The sequence below is a fragment of the Aplidium turbinatum genome, chromosome 9, assembly GCF_918807975.1.
Source record: "Aplidium turbinatum chromosome 9, kaAplTurb1.1, whole genome shotgun sequence".
Lineage (NCBI taxonomy): Eukaryota > Metazoa > Chordata > Ascidiacea > Aplousobranchia > Polyclinidae > Aplidium > Aplidium turbinatum.
Genome location: NC_137480.1, coordinates 12,998,307 through 13,016,335, shown reverse-complemented (window position 1 = coordinate 13,016,335; position 18,029 = coordinate 12,998,307). Strand labels below are relative to the sequence as shown.

At 38.9% G+C, this 18,029-nt stretch overlaps 1 protein-coding gene across 1 annotated transcript; it reads right to left on the bottom strand.

Annotated features, from left to right (window-relative positions):
• Positions 1-930: 930 nt before the first annotated feature.
• Positions 931-13,563, bottom strand: LOC145777153 (uncharacterized). Its single transcript, XM_082588456.1, has 5 exons — positions 13,489-13,563; positions 9,175-9,345; positions 7,778-7,907; positions 3,406-3,598; positions 931-2,150 (listed from the first exon to the last, which is right to left on the bottom strand). The coding sequence occupies exons 1-5, from the start codon at positions 13,491-13,493 to the stop codon at positions 1,786-1,788; spliced, it is 864 nt and encodes a 287-aa protein (XP_082444582.1). The 5' UTR covers positions 13,494-13,563; the 3' UTR covers positions 931-1,785.
• Between the last annotated feature and the right edge of the window lie 4,466 nt (positions 13,564-18,029).

The following is an 18,029-nucleotide window of genomic DNA, read 5'->3' as shown; positions in this document are numbered from 1 at the left end:
AAATTTTGGTAGCCTATATCGCGTCTCTTTATGGAATCATGTGTTACATAAGTTTCAAAGCAATGCACTTGGATAAATTTGCTGAATTCGCAACGCACTTGACGATATTATGCTAGATGTCGGATCCTTAAAGTCTTTCCGGGCCCGAATCCAAACGTAGGCTACCTCCTGTCAACTCCAATACGTAGCATAGCCTATAGTCACTAACCTACTCCTAGGCCTACGGGGAACGAAAAACCATTTGACTAAAATTACATTACAACCTACTTGCTCGTGTCAAGCAACATGCTTGGGTGGACAAAATCGTTTGCTTTGATGAAAAACTAATCAACAATCTTGTGATTTTCTTACAGCGACACCTTCCTGAAGCAGCCAATGAAAAAGCGTTTTGCAAAGCAGAGTAAGGAAGATCTAGCGATTCAACAACAAAGGCGACGGTCTATGTCTGTGCCAAGTTTCAGAAAAGAATTCAATCGCGAGTCAACTGCATATTGCACTATGGCCGAAGTGAGACAGTTCCGTCAACAATTGCGCGCAGCAAAGGGGGAAAACGACTCGAAAGCATTTTCAACTGACTTGCAGTTTGAGAAACAAGTTTGAAAATGTCATTGCTTGGCATCCGGGATTGTGAGTAGGCTAGTCAGAAAAACTATGGGATGGCGGGGGTGGACAACTGTGATCAGGAATAAAATGAAGAATAGGCTAATACTTTTCATGTTCTTATTTATTGCCGTTGCTTGTCAAACGAAGAGCCTTGCTCTATAAGATATTCAAGTAAGCTACCATTTTAGTGAAACATATGCAGATCATTGTAAGCACTTCAATGTTGACGCCTTAACACATTGGTTAAATATTCGCACTAAAAAAGGAGTTTTGAATACTCAGATACCATTGTCGTTTGGTCGAGATGTCAGAATAAAAGACATTGCATCTTTAAAAGATATCATTTTGAAATTTGGCCATTATGTAAAAACATCTGGCAGCACTGTGGGTCGGGGCAGTTTACTTTTTTGTCTGACCCCACGGCCATCCTTGTCTCTAACTTTGCTTGAACTTCCTTTAACGATTTAGCAAATTTACTTTCTTGTATTGACAACTTTCTGATATTAACTATCCCAATTAACAAAAGAGCAATTTTATCGCGGTGCTCTGTGATGTGGACGATTTTTCAGAGTTGCGACGATGGAGTAAAGTCATCGCTATAAAGTACTAAAGAAGTGGAATCCTCTACACTGTGTACAATATTTCAACGTCGTAAAATTAAATGTTAGTTAATATCAACGTCGGTTTTGCGAAGTGCGATGACTTTTGATCATTTGGAAATCGGATTAAAGCATCATTTTTCAAATCAGATGAAATTCGTCCTGTCAGACTTACACCACGCCTAGTTAGTCCACTATGTTGTTGTACTTGCAAAAATAAAAAAATCAGTGCCTAATATACTGAAGCAAACTTTGCGTGTTAGTGGATAGCAGTAAAAAAGTCACACTGTTCGAAACGTTCAAAAAACTGGGTGTCCATTCAATTAAAGATGCAAAGATCACTGCTTTTCTTCAATCCACGCTGTTTTTCTCTCATTTCTAACGCTTGGCGAAACTATCGTTATAACATGTTCCAATATTACAATCGAAAATAGGATATTTTGCAAAGGCTCAATGCCGTTATGACGTGAATGGTACTGTCTGAAGAATATGCACCGTGCATGGTAAAGCAAGCCAACGAAATGCACATGAGTTTCCGAGGCTGCTACGAGATCATGAGACTTGCATAAAGTTTCGGGGCTAATCAATCGTATTTTCTGCGTCTTTTGTCACGTGAATAATAATCATCATTGTCAACTTCTCTATCGTGTCTTGATTGGCGTTTTGAGTGCTCTGCAGGTTTTTGGTCGCTTTCTCTGTGACGGTCCCGCCGCTTTTCTTTATCATAAACGTCTCTGCTTCCGTCCTCTTCATATTTCTCTTTTTCCACTTCTCTAGATTTGTCTTTTTTCGCTTTTTTTCTAAATGATCGATCTTCGCTTACGGACTCGTCGTTCCTTTCGACTCGGTGAAAATAACTTTGCTTCGAACTAGAATCCTTCGGCTTCTCTTTCAAAAACTTGAGACCTTTTTTCTTTTTCTTCTCTTTCTTTTTTTTTTTCTTTGTAACTGCACAAAATAATTTTTTTAATCTAAAGCAGTTCATATGAAAAAGCTGCTACAACGTTATTCGAGTAGGCTACAAACAACATAAGTGGAAGGAAGTTACCAGGTTTCTTTCTGCAACAAATTTTAGTAACATTAGAGTAACATGCTGATGCTGAAGTTTTGACTCTTTCATTATCAAGATATCTACGTAATTCAATGTAAATGAAATAATTAGATTGAGGCTGTTGAAGTATCAAAGTAACTTCAACAGCCTGTTCCACCCTTTGTGAGATCATCAGAAGGTTGTAGGGTTACTTTGATTTAAGGTTCATTTTATTTATTTGCATTGGCTCTGCGTAGCATTGTGCTTGATATTAAGAACTCTTTTGTGGTATCAATACCATTTACCGCATCATCTGATATAATATGCGAAGATATTTCACAAAAGGCAGATAAGCAATCGCCCAAACTTTCGCTGTTTTTAATAAATAAATATGTAGATTTAATGTTTATCGGTAAAAAGCTTTCACACAAAAAATAGTGTGCGTTTAACGGAGCACGTCTTGTAGGTGGAGACTGCTAGGTCCCTCCCAAATAGGAGCGCACACAGTGGCGTCTGGATATTTAGATGCGGCGCACTGTGGAGCCCGGTCATTTAGGTGCTATTCCCAGTAAAGTCTATTTCATTAGGTGCTTGATGGTAATATTGCAGACAGTGACGTACGTACAGTGACGTATTTTTTCGAGGCGGGAGGGATTCAAAATGCTTTTCGAATCGAACTAAAAACTAATTAAAAAATTCCCATAAGTGGGTTCTTGGCTGTACTTGCAAGGTCAGACACTGCACACTGATAACTGTTCCACACTGAAATTCACTTTGTAACACAGTGGGAAGAACTGTCGCATCATCAAGCATTTCTGATGAATGATTATAAGTGTAATTTGACACACCGAATAGCATCTAAATGTCCGGGCGCCACTGTGCGCGCACCTATTTGGCAGAATCCTAACTGTTTGCACCTAAAAGACGTGGACCAGCGTTTAATTACATTAAAATCACTTTGGAAAACAGAAAAATAACTTTTGACACGTCTATACACTATAGTGAAATCATGCCTTTCAAATTGTCACAGCAATGTAGGTTCATATTCCAAATCTTGCCTGAAAGCAGTGCTTAGTAAACAGTTGAATTATATAACGACGACGTGTTATGTTGTACAGGATTCGATGATGAGAGTGACATGGTCAATTTGATTTTTTTTTTATTCCTGCCCACCTTTTTCTTCGCTTCCACTATCAGAAATTGTCACTTCATGCGGAGGAGGGTCATTACGTTTTTCATATTCATGCATGACGCTTGGTGCGACGCCCTTGTCGTGTATCTGCAACGTCAGCTCGTCTATGTCATCGCCTTCTTTGGGAACTTTGTATGAAAGGACGTGGTCGACTCGCAACTGCCTTCCTTTGATCTGAAAGATATATATATATAAGGTTGTTGTTACAAAGGAGGAGTCAGGGAAACAACCATCCAAGACCTAGACATGATTCAGAAAAATGATCGAGTGTCTACGATGTTTAGGCTCATGTCAGGTGTGGTTAGATTTAGGAAAAATGATGTGCAACTGCAAATGTCAGATTATTCCAGATACACTTCCATTGCGTAAATATGGTAGTAGCACACACTGCAAATATGGCGATTTTGATTCGGCAAAAATGACAAAGGCAATTAAAGCGTAACTTTAGATAAAAACTATCAAAGACGCAAAGCAATCTTATGACAATGGTAAAACAACAATGTAAAACAAACAATGGTAAAACATGCGTTGCTTTCAACCTCTTGAAAGCAACGTACGACGACTCTAAAGCACTAATCAAAACAGACATCGGAACAACCAGACGAATTGATATTATATCATAAAAGGTGTTAAGCAAGAAGATGTCTTGTCTGCTATCCTGTTTTGCATCGTAGCGGCTGCAATAATCTCAGAAACAGAAAATAAGTGTACAACTGGATTCACCATCGGCGGTCATGTAATATCCAACTTAAGCTACGCAGACGATATGGCCATTTTGAATAATTCTAAACTGAAAATGCAGGAATACCTCGGAATGGCCCGATTCAGTGAGTCCGATTCAGTGAGTCCGATTCGGTGAGTCCGATTCGGTGAGTTCCCTATTCGGTGAGAGCCTTTTTCGGTGAGAGCCCTATTCGGTGAGTTTTTTTTTTTAAATTATTGCGCGCCGTAGCCTAATTATCATTGCCGTTATAGGGGATAGGGGTTAGGGGTTTGGAGTTTTTTGGGGTTTGGGGGTTTTTGGGGGTTGGGGATTTTGGGGGTTTGGGTTTTTGGGGGTTTGGGTTTTTTTGGGGGGTTTGGGTTTTTTGGGAGTTTTGGGGTTTTTTGGGGGTTTGAGGTTAGGGGTTTTAATTAGGCTACGATACCCAATAATTTTCAAAAAAAAATTTAAAAAAATCACCGAATAGGGCTTTCACCGAAAAAGGCCTTTACCGAATCGGACTCACCGAATAGTAGCAGACCCGGAATACCTAGATGCTGTCAAAAAATGCTGCTAAATACGGCCTCCAAATAAATGTGTCCAAAACCAAATGTATGACAACCGACAAAACTAACAACACACTCAATCTCACTCTCTATGGAAAACAAATAGAACAAGTACCAGAATTCATATACCTTGGCCACCGACTATCCGCAACCAACGATGGAAAGACTGCAGTGCAACACCGAATTGGCTTAGGCTGGGCAGCATTTGAATAGAACAAAAAGATTCTAACATCCAATAGACTCCCAGTCAAACTGAAAGCAAAAATTTTCAACACCTACGTTTTACCAGTCGTGCTGTACTGTCTAGAATGCGTAAATTGGACATCATCAACAATGAAAAAACTCACTACCGGTACCTTCCAAAATCACATCATGAGAAGCATGACCAACAAAAGGTTACTTGATCACACAAAAATAGAAGATCTTCTAACTATGACAAAACTACATCCAATTGCAGCAATAATAAAATCAAAAGTTTTAAAACTGTTCGGCCACACTAAAAGATCACAATTCGGAATCAGCAAAGTTTGCACAGAAGGCAAAGTAGAAGGAAAAAGAAAACGTGGCAGACAACCAAAACGATGGCAAGATAGCATTCAATCATGGACCGGACTCCACTTGACGACACTGGGCGAGTTGGCTCAAAATCGCCACTCTTGGAAGCAAATAAGCCATGTTGATGCGCAATCTGCCGCAGGCGGAGATAACGACTGATGATGAAAACATGCAATATCATTCAAATGAGAACTCAATGTCAAAAATGTGAAGAGTGTAATATTTCCAGTAAAATGTTATTTTACAGTACTGACGGCCTAAGTTTTCTCCATTCAAAATTTATTCAAAGATGTTTTTTATAAACTCACCAAGTCACCACTCACCATTTGCATTATGATTGCAAAATTAACCTACATCCAGAACTAAACCCAGAAAAAACATGTATATATAGTAGGGTGTTTTTAGCGTAATACGCAAAATTCTAACCATTGTTAATATTAATGTACAGGGTGGTGTTCATTTCCTTTTAGTAAAAAAATCCTTTTGGCAAATTTTTGTTGAAATCCGTCGACATTTACTACTTGCGCAAGGAAGCTAAAGTTTAGGTTGTTTAGCCTATAATCTAGCAGTGGAATATAAGCAATTACCGGTACTTGTAGGCCACGTCACTTCACAGAACAAATAAAGCATTGTAACGTCACAATTGCAACACCTCGTAAAACTACAAAAATTACACTGTCAAGTCTGTTGTGCTGTTGCATTTATTTCAGTTTGCTTTTGCCTATTTGGAGTCGAGCGCGAATTCCAACACGCCATCAAAACCATGTGATTAATCAGGTGAAAAAATTACACCAGAAATGGCAAAACTTGAAAAAATCTATCAATCGTAACTCGTAAGAATGCGCTTGAGTTAATCAAACGGACAGACTTTAAGAAATCATTGGATCACCTATTCGATATAGCACACAGTAATGCTTTGGAAATGATCAACATAGAAGAAGATCGCCAGTTCCTTCTTGCCCAGAGAGAAGAGGAGCGCCTAGGTTCCATGGTTGGCGTTGATATGGTTCTATGCAGGAGAGACGAGCGAGTGAGCAATAGAGCATTAAAGGAGAGAGAGCGAGTTGAGGCGGAAGCAGTTCGTGTTGCCGAATCTACTAATTTAACCATACTGGAATCCAATGATTCAGAAATGGATACTCAGCAAGAAGATAATCTCGACAAGTCTGGAGATGGGCGTCATCCATCAGCTGGTGGATCGACGTGCTCCGAACAGCCTGGGTCCAGTGCTGCAAGCTGTCTGCCGAAATTCCGACGTGGTAAAATTGCTGTAGTAACCCCCGAGATAGCAGCAGCTTTGGACAGGACCAATACTACCTCGAGGAAGGCCGTTCATATTTTAAATGCACTGGCGGTGTCCAAGCGATTGCTTCATCCACCGGTGATCTGATGATTAGCCCAGGTTCAATTCACAAAGCTCGCCAGATCTATCGCCAAAAGTTGTCGGACGAAATTAGGGAGGCTTTTGACCCTTGCACCCCACTGACCATGCATTGGGATGGGAAGATCATGGGTGATTATGAGCAATACAATCACATCAAAGTAGACCGTTTGCCAATTTTAGTGTCTGGCAAAGACGTTGCCAAACTTCTGGCTGTACCAAAACTAGAATCGGGAAAATCAATCGTCGAAGCTGAAGCAGTGGTCTCCAAAATATATACAGTAGTTGGGGCAAAGCGGATCTTGTACGTGCAATGTGTTTCGACACAACCAGTGTCAACACTGGCTGGCAGAACGGAGTCTGTGTTTTGATCAAAGCTTCTCTCAAGGAACAACTCTTGAATTTAGCCTGTCGACATCACATTATTATTAGATTCTGGACCGCTACACGGCTGACTGACACAATGTATTGCACTCCCCTCTCCCCTAATAAGCTTTCTAAATACGCCACTGCTTCTGATCATCTCGGCTATGAGTGAAACACGGTGTAAAGGTTGTTAGAGGAATAGTTGCTTTGTTGCTATATTTGCTTTGTTATCCTGTAAACGTGCCTGAAATGCGTGCATATTAAAAGTACTGAATAAGCTGGTTATTTGGTTGCGTGTTGTGAAGTTGCTTGTTTTATTGATTTTGCAAATTTTTCAACCTCCTTGCGCAAGTTGTAAATGTTGAAATAATTTCTTGAAATTTCAAAGACATTGTTTTCTTACCAATTGTAACGACCTGGTGCCATGTACAAATCAAACTTACGATATGAGAAAATTAAAAACACCCTAATATATAGTATTTATCACTTGACAAGTGATGCTATCCTTTAGAATTAGATCTACTTGAGCTTTCTTAAACTTTCTCACTTTTCATTGAATGCTCAGTCAACTATTTTGGAAGCATGTGATTACTTCTTGGACTATAGCTTAAGTTCCGTAAGTAAATTTACAAACGTCATTGCAAGATGAGTTGATTACAAATTGATGCAGATTCATTTAGTATAACTACAAATTACTGCTCGAAATTGAACAACATCCTAATCAGAAAGAATCAGTTTATCATTCTAACTATCAGTTTGAACAGCGAAGACGCGTGTCCTACCTTGGTACCATTCAAGTTGTCCACAGCTAATACTGTGCTCCTTTGATCTTCATAGCACACAAAAGCAAATCCTTTTGATTTACCAGTCTTTTTATCTCGAATGAGATTAATGTTGACTATTTCTCCATACCTTAAAATATGATACAAGAAGAGGTTCAACTTACAAATTATGTTTACTGGAAGTGGACATCTACATTGGTTTCCTTGTGTTTGTGCTCATTTAGTTCAGATAATACTGCATCCCGGGCGAAGTCTGATTATACTATGATAATAAAAAATTTCAACAAGAAAAAATATGGTGCTACTGTATGTTCTGATAAAAAAAAAGAACTCAAACAAGGTGTTAGTTTTTTCTTGGCTTTGGTAACAAAATGTTTTGTTGCTCATCCATCCATTACCATTAATGTGTTGCTTTAACCTGTGCTTACTCAATAATAAAGAATGATGTCAGAAGCAAACAAATCATATTTAATTTTAAATGAAACTGGCAAGTGGCAATGACCATTAAAACAAAATACCAGCACCAGTATATCAGTAACTAATATGTTTCCAGTTATATTATGTATACTATACATGCTTAGATTTAAACATACAAATGTTGTACGAAAACACTGCGACTATTATTAGGTATTATAAACATAGACCATTTAAAAAGAAGAATACAGAGATGGAGAATAGATGGCTCGGGATGGTAAAAAAAGTATTAAAGCAAGGAAAGTGGGTGGAAACAAATTCATCAACCAGGAAGAGAGGCAAAAAAGCTGCAAAAACTACTACAACCCAATGAGCAAGTATAACAGCTTGGGCATGGCAAACACGGAATGGCTTGTTTCACAGAACCTGTTTTGGAGAGGCCGATTCGGAGAAATTCCAATTCACAGACAGCCTTTTTCAAAGAAAACCGATTCAGTGATTTCTTAAATCCAGTGACAGCTTCTGCTTATTTAGAGAATTTATCGGGATCATTTGGTAGGCGGGTTTTGTGCTTACCTTCCCATTCTCACCCAAATGAGAAAGTTATTGTTTCAGCGAGGAATGTGTAAATTAGCTGATAACTTGCATGTACAAATTGTACAGTCTAATGATATCTAACAACTTTAGTTGAGATATTTTCGCTGAGACTTCATTTGATTAACCACTAAATATTGTTAATCACAAAACGTCGTTTGACATCTGTTTTATTTTTTTCACTGAGACTTTAGTTGATTAACCTAGCTATTATAAGTTGATTCCTTTGAATAAACACATGCCCAGGTGAAAATTCTCCGAATCGGATTCTCCGAATAGTAGCAGACTGATGGAAACGTGTAGCAGGGTCAATGTAGTGACAGTTAGTATTTGACAAGAGTTAAAAAAACATGTTATGAAGGCCTAATTGAAAAAGATCATCTACTTACTGTGAACAAACACATATGACATCACCTTCACTTAGTTCAAAAGGTAAACTTCCAACATAGATCCAAGCACTATCTTTGTATTGATTATGCCATGTAGACTTTGTACCAACCAATCCAAGTCGAAGTTCCTTCTCATTGAGTTCGTTGATCAAACGTATTTTAGTCAACACACTAAACAATACCAGTAACCATTAGCTTACTGAAACTGTAAGTAACTTGTCAATTAAAATTAACACATCAAAGAAAGCTTGCATATAATTTGCACTCAGTATAACTACACTAAAAATATTTCATAAACACCAATCAATCGATTTCCAACAAAAACACTTATATATATATATAAAATCATAGTTTTTAAAGTCAACAGTCACTAGGTTTTATCTGAAACCACAACAAATGGAGAGAATTTTTATTCTTTCATCATCATCATAATCCATCGTCGGTTTGTTCCCCACTAGTGGGGGTGGCCGACTGTTTCAGCGCAGCAATTGTTTTAATCCCTTTTCTCCATTTCACCCTATCCCTTGCATCTTCCTCCTTCAGTCCGACTTTTTTAAATTCATCCTTCACTTGTTGTTTCCACGTTCTTCTTGGACGACCGCGTTTCCTCTTCCCATCCACCTTTAGATCTAGTGCCTTTCTAAGAAAACTTCCTTCCTCCCTCCTTATCACATGTCCATACCATCTTACTCCATTTGCCCTTGCCAGTTGGTCTATGGTCTCTCTCATCTCTAGCATATCCAACAATTCTTCAGTCCTTTTTTCCCTTCTCGTTTTCACCCCACACATTGCTCTCACCATTGACCTTTCCGTTCTTCTCAGGATTGCCAGTTCACTCTCTCTCAATATCCATGTCTCGCTACCATATAGCATTGCAGGCCGCACACAGCTCCGATATACTTTCCCTTTCATCCTTAGTGAGAATTTTCTGCCATACAACATTTCCCCACATTCCCTGAACTTTGCCCAGCCCAATCTTGCCCTTGTTGTCACCGCTGCTTCACATCCACCACTTCCATTTATCCGATCACCCAGATAACAGAAGTCTGTCACTGTTTCTATGCCATGGCAGAACTCATCATCATGGCCTTCCACTTCATTCCTTCCTTTACTGCATTTCCCACAAACAAAACACTTCGCCAATCTTGTTGCGGCTCTCTTGACATTAGCACATCTTGCATGTACCCACTTTCCACATTCCTTGCATTGCATTGAATTTCTCATCACTCTCTTGCCACATATTCCACAGGGATCTACTTTGCTCTCAGCAACTGTTCCTTCTGCTCCACTCACCATCACTTTTGTTTTTTCAAGATTCACCTTCATACCCTTGGTTTCAAATGCTTCTTTCCATTTCTCAAACTTTCTTTCCAGTCCCTCCATACTATTACTTGTCAAGACCAGGTCGTCTGCATACAAAATTTCACTTAATAAGCCCTCCCTCACTCCTTCAGTTACAACGTCAACCACAATAGCAAATATCAGAGGTGACAAAACTGATCCTTGGTGTACACCAACCTTCACAAAAAACTCGTTTGAATAATTTGATCCAACTCTAACTTTTGTTCTTGCATCCTCATACATAGACATCACAGCTCTCACTAATCCCTCCGGTATACCTCTTTTCCTCATTGCCCACTCCATCACTTTCCTTGGTACTCTGTCAAATGCCTTTTCTAAGTCGACGAAACACATATATAGTTTTCTCTGCTTCTCTCGGTATTCCTCCTGCATTCTTCTCAATATAAACAGAGCATCCACTGTACCTTTTCCTGGCATAAATCCAAACTGCATATCATTTAGTTTCACCAATGTTCTCAACCTCTTTTCTAGTATTCGCTCCACAATTTTCACTCCATGCTCTAGTAGTTTTACACCTCTATATGCACTGCAACTTCTCACATCCCCTTTTCTCTTGAACAATGGAACAAGAGTACTATGCTTCCACTCCTCCGGCATTCCCTCTCCATCTAATACCCTTTGGCTAAGTTGTAGCATTACTTCAATTCCCAACTCTCCACTTGCTTTTATCATCTCTACGCTCACTTCTGATGGACCGGCTGCTTTATGCAGTTTCATTTGCCCCATTGCCTCCACCACTTCATCACGAGTAACCTTTCCCACTGGACCCTCCACCAGATCAACCTCTGTCATATGATCCCATACATTCTCCTTATTCATAACATTTTCCATATGTTCCTTCCACACTTCTCCTCTGCTTTGTTTATTCATAAACAACGAACTTGAGCATTTGGATTAGAAGTTTTGTATTTCATTTTCAACTGCAATTTTAGAAATAATGGTTCATACCATACGCGCCGACTTCCGGGTGGGCCGGCGCTCCCCGTAAATTTATGGTTGAGGGGCAACAAAAATGGTCATTACAAGTGGTGTTTCCAAGATAAAACACTTCGCGAAAGAGATTTAGATCATTTAAACGAAATTAAAGAATGCTGAAAGCGAAAAATAGCCTACGTTGCTCTTGCCCGCAAAACAGCAGCTGATCGCATGGCTTTCTCATACGGTAATAATATGGAAATTGCAAAGTAGATCGTAGAATAACTTACTCTGCTGGAATAGTCACGTAATAACTATTCACGCAATATTAAGTAAACCAGCTACATTAGACGCGCTATTTTCAACGAGGTTTTTCCGTTGTGAGATCAATTATGATTCAACAGAACACATTGTATTGTTTGCAATGTGTGAGAATTAAATCAAAAACTGATAAAAGAAAAGGTGGCAGATATTGCTTACATTAACGACATCTCTTACCGCTATTATGGGTCTGCAACTATTCGGTGAGTCCGATTTGGTGAGTCCAATTCGGGGAGTTCCTAACCTCTAACCCTAACTCCTAACCCTAAAACAGCAATGATAATTAGGCTACGGTACCCGATAATTTAAAAAAAAGAATTGAAAAAATCACCGAATAGAAATCGGACTTACCGAAACGGGCCATTCCGCGCTATTATCACCTAGCTAACCTGACATCATTGTTTTATGTGGCCACTAGGGTTTTACATCGACTTCAACAATCATCGCATGTTACGTAATTAGAACGATTATATATATCCTATGCGTAGAAATAAAAAAAATGATCTCTTAAAACAGCTCTTTCTGCTGTTTTGTCTCGTGAACTTTGCATATTGCTCAACAAATGCATAAAGTTTAGAATTGACAAAATATCATTAAATTTGAAAATTATGTTTGAATCACTGCAAATAAACGTATTTAAATCTTTTGCTTCGGTCGACGTAATGTCACACTCCGTAATCCACGTCGGCAATGATTTTGCCGCTGCAAAAGTGTGTTCATTTTGAAAACTGCCAAGCTTGTCCCGTGTAAGAGTTGAACCTGTGTTTTTGAGGTGAAAATCGCTTGCGAACATCTCGAGTATATACGGTATTCGATAAAAGACTATAAAGACTTTCGATAAAAGACTTTCTATAAAAAACAGAAGAGAAAACACTTTCCTGTTGTTAACGCTTTGAAGGTAAGTAATTACCAAAACGAGCAAAACGAAACTAATAAAACTGATAGCGGGTTTCCACTCTGCTTGAGATCATGATTTTTTGCGTTTTATTTCAATAATTTCACTGTCTTGATCGTTGTTATTCAGTCTCACAAATAGAAAATGAATCGGCTTGTTTTCCAACTGTTCCATTTATGAGCTAACAATATCAAAAATTTTACAACTAGGCGTACTGCATGCGTAAAACTAATCGTTTCAAGCAGAGGTTCTAATAAATTCGGTTTGCGACCTAGGTGTCAATATAAACAAGACATTAAGCTTAATCAAAGACTATTTTAATTGAGTAAAATAAGGTTATGGTTATGACGTCATCACTCATCACGCCCCCCAAGGTATTTTGAAAAGTCGGCGCCTATGGTTCATACTATATGGTAACAGCCTACTGTATTGTGTTTTCATACAGAGCTGTATCAATCGCAGTTTGCAGATACCGTATGCGTTCCACTTCAATGCTGTACAAAGCCAACAGCAACAACTTCTAATTTAACAACAATATTAGGCTTACTCTAGTGAAATTATTTCTTAATAAAATGTACATATGTTTGCAACTCATGTTGCTGTACAGCCACAAATAAAATGCACATAAATCAGGTGGTGCCACTTTATGTCTAATGTCTATGCTTAAAAGTCACCCGTGGACCCCTCCAAATACCTTTTAACAAACTTATATACATAGTTTCATACCAAAGACCATAACAATCAATCAGAATAAAATAAGAAATTTTAGTAGTCTGCAACACAGTACACAGATATACTTGGATAATGGATAGACAACTTACTTCATTGCTCTTTTAAGGTAGGTGCTTTCACTATCTCATAATTCTGATATATATTGTTACACACTTAAGTAACACTGCAAATGTATAAATCAGATCTATCAATCAGTTTGGAAGCTCTTACTCAACAAATTTAGATCATAGGGTAAGCTTAGCTGATTGATATACGTGTAGACATCACAAAACATATCAAAGTATCTAAAAAAAATTGCTTATGAAATATATACATGTCCAAACCTGAACAGTTAACCATTTCAGTTGGCAAGCCTATGATGAAAAAAATCATATTGGCTCACTATTCTGAATAGATGTTGTGGCTACCCCAATATTATGTAAAATAAGTTTTCCTTTCTTCAACTATTGTACCAACTTAATCTAAATGTAATTTTGTAATTAATCCATGTAACAAGCTCCCGACATAACTATGAAAAAGGGAACAGAGAATAAAACGGTTTGTATTCGCACTTTTGGACAAGACACAGAGAGAAACTAGAAACACAAAAAGAACATTAAAAAAAACTTGTATTTTGTGTGTTAAACCTCTAATTTCTCGTTATACTTGCAAAATTATATAAACACCTTCTGTACACTTCAAAAATATAATTTGAGCAACAATCATGTGAAAAAAGTTATTGAAGACGGATAGCTAAACTTACACAGAGGGTCATTAGACAGTCAGATAACATACGGTAACCAGTAATATATATATACTTTCATTACATCAAATATAGTTTATATTTGATTTATATTTGATTTAATTTGCTCTGCTTTGCTTTTTGCTTAGCATTGAGCACTTTTTTGTAGTATTGATAGTTTTCATTGTTTTGTTATACTTTCATTACAATATAAACCATCATACCATAATATCTAATATAAAATTTACCACAGTGTCGGCCAGCGTTTGTAATCAAACCTAAGCTGAAGGTAGTCTAGTGGTCCCATACTCAGTTAATGAGCTTGGGAAAATGAGATTCACATCACACTCATGACACTAACAAGAGTAGGGTGGCCAGTTTCTTTCTATTAAACACCTTTTCTTCAGCAACTATGCCCATCCTTCTTACCTACATCCTAGATTTATCAACAACCAGGTTAAGCCAGGTGTCAAACCAAGTCAGCATTAGTGTATTGAAAAGTCAGTGCCTTATCCACGGTTTGTAATTGTATATACAGGCCCGAATTTAGGGGGGGGGCAGAGGGGGCAGTTGCCCCGGGCCCCCCGACTTTTGAAGGGCCCCCCTATGTGGAAAAAATGTGATTTTGTGTAATTTTTTTCTTTTTGGCCTTTAAAGTTTCTGCAAAATGCTGTGCAGTACTAGACTAATGCTACTGTAGACATAGAGGTGGTTTTTTGCGCCAAAGGCGCGAAAAAATTTTTTGCACGGGGGCCCCCGATCTAAAAGTGCCCCGGGCCCCCCATCAGCTAAATAATGAACTACGGTACCGCTATAGGCTACACACAGGCCTTGCCAACTTTAAGCTAGATTCACTTGACATCTTTTAGAAATAATAGTGATTGAGAACGCAAATAGCCAGAGTGTGATCAGTAGATCGCTGAATTTTAAATCACTGCAAATCTGCAAAGTTACCGTACTACGCCAGTCGCCAGTTGTTGCTTGTTTCTGTAGAAAAAAATGACCAATCTTTCCATGTTAACAGCGTTGCCAGAGGTTTTTTCGATTTCAGCAAAGTGTCAAAATTTTGTCCATCATTTGTGTGGTACCGTAGGCCTAAAGCAGTGTTTCTCATCCTTTTTTGGCCCAACGCCCCCTTTATAAACTGGCAAAATTTTACCGCCCCCCAACAAAACGATTAATTACGAAAAGCAAGTATATATTTGCGAGCATGAAAACTGTATACTGGTAGGCCTAGTAGTGGTTACGTCATAATGGAACTCACCAGATTTTGTAATATACTGAAAAATTACTGAATTTAAATTTTAAATACTGTAGACAAAATTTTGCAAACAAAACGGTTGGTAAATCAAATACGACGATGGTGTAAGAGAAATTGTTTGGCTATCTTGCGAGCATGTAGAGTAGATTATCCAGACAATAATGTGACGAAATCGTTACGCTGGTTGGTAGATAGGTTAAACCAGAATGCCCTCTAATAATCAAAACGCCCCCTTAAGCCGAGGTAATCATACCGCCGCCCTGAAAAATTAAAACGCCCCCTGGGGGGCGCTACCGCCCCCGTTGAGAACCGCTGGCCTAAAGGCACAAATGTAGCTCAAAATAACTTATACAGTTATACACAAAGACTGTATTTATTAACTTCTACTATATTGGAAATTTTGATTTGGTTTTTGAATCTTTATCTTCGAAAAGACAAAGCTTTGATAGGTTATTCCTTGTAGCTTCGCTTCGCATAGGCTACTTGTAAAGGCTTTTAACCCAGTGTTTTGGGTAATATTCGCGGTTAGGGAAATCACTATACTAGACGAAATTCTTATTTTACTGTCTGGTGGCTGAAGTGGCTATTTTACCACAAAAAGATGAAGTGGGCCCGGTACCCAGAAGGGGGCCCGGTAATTTACCATCTGACGGTGGAAATGGCTGTTTTAACCTCTGATGGCAATTCTTTTAGATCTGATTATATTAAGATTTTGATAATGTTTGAAGTCGCGGGGGATTTTTTAAATCCGGTCCCCTTAAATATTCCGGGCCCGGTTCCAAAAGTACCACCTAGACACCCTTGTCAACGCCCCTGCTCTGATTAGTCTTTCTATGAAACTGTCCAAATCAACATGTTAATTTGAATATCAACAAAACATGAAATTAAAATTTGAAATTATCTGATTTATCCTTCAATGAAATTGCCTAAATTTGGCAAATTAGGCTATAACATGTTAATTTTTGCACCAACAAAATATGAATTTACCCGAGTCTGATTAAACCATTCATGAAACTGCTGAAATAATTAATTTGGGCACCAACGAAATATAAAATGGCATGAATCTGATTAATCCTATAAAACTTCGGGATAATTTCAGGGACACCCGGAAATCAAGAAAACGTCCAATAGGCTATTTTTGTTATATACGGTAGTGTACCTAGCTATGTATTTATCTTTTCAAAGACGACTCTTGCAAAACTTTTTTATATGTCCATAATTTAACTGAAAGTTATCTCTTCCTTGAAATAGCCTATTGTTTTTTAGAAGCGCCCGGTCCTGGCATTTTATTCGTGCCGAGCTCGAATAATTCTCAACGACAATGACCAGTAGGGTGGGGTGAAAAAGTACTAATTTTGGATTTGAGCATTCTCTCGCAGATATTTCTTGTGGAGGTTTGAGAAAACATCACACAAAAAATTTCAGCGATTTTTGACAACAGGAACCTACCCACTTTTTGAGTTGAAATTTCATAATATTTCAAAAAATCCCTAAAATTTCAAAGTTTTTTCGCATTATTTAAAGTTGATATAATATTGTAATATTTCTTTTATACCTAAAACTATTAGTTTACTTTTGTGTTTTTCTCAATATGGGGCCAATAGATGCAAATTAAAGTAGGGAAATGAATCACAAAAAGTGTAAAAATCTTGGATTTTTTCTAAAAATTTACCAAAGTCAAAAGTTACAGTATCTAGTTTTGTATAGGCCAATAATTCCCGCAGTCAATAGTTTCTGCGTCGAATAGTCGTTTACCCTTTCGTGATTGTCTGACAATTTGATAGAGACGGTCTTCTTCTTTCGTTTGAGACTAGATCAAATTTCAAGGCATGTCATGGAGAGCCAGGTGAGTGTAGCTTCGTCCAGCGTTGCTATGCCATGCGTTCCATTTGGTGCCTTGTAGGTGGGACATTCGAGAACGACATGGTCAGCAGTTTGTTCCTTCGCGCCGCATTTGCAGGCCGATGAGGAAGCCAGACCTCACTCGTGCATGTTGGAATGGAAGCGACCGACTCCGGTTCGGATTCTGTTGAGCTTGACCCAAGTCGGCCAAAGCAGGTCCATACCAAGGGGGCGCGCCACCGGGTGGGGTATAAAACCATGTAGTTTGGTGTCGGTGGCGCACCACGCTGCTTTCCAAGTATCTTCCATGAAGTGTGCTGCGCTGATGGCATGATCGCTGAATGGATGTATAGTAATTCAACAGCAGCTGGTACAAAGGGGTGTCTTGACTTTAGTTGCCAGGGAGATTCTTGAGGTGAGATGTTGAGTTTTGCATGGAGCAAGTGGTTAGGATCCCCCGCCAGGCGAGCCAGGTGTATGATGGCTCCCTTTCGGCGGAGCTCAGCAGGTTGGATGCCTGCAAGGATTGGTAAGTAGGCTACTCTGTTGGAGTTGGGCGCAGGCATTCAGTCTTCAGTCACAGTTCGCAATGCGTCGTTGATTGGGCTGTCGATGAAGCGGGTGTGGGCACTGCGGCACCAGGCAGGGGCGCAGTATTCAGCAGTGGAGTGAACCAGAACCAGGGTTGCAGTGCGTAAGGTGTCAGCACCTGCACCCCAAGTTTTGCCTACCAGACATCTCAGCAGGGCGACGCGAGATGTCAGCTTTTTGCACAGTGACTGTAAATAGTATGTGAGTGACCTGCC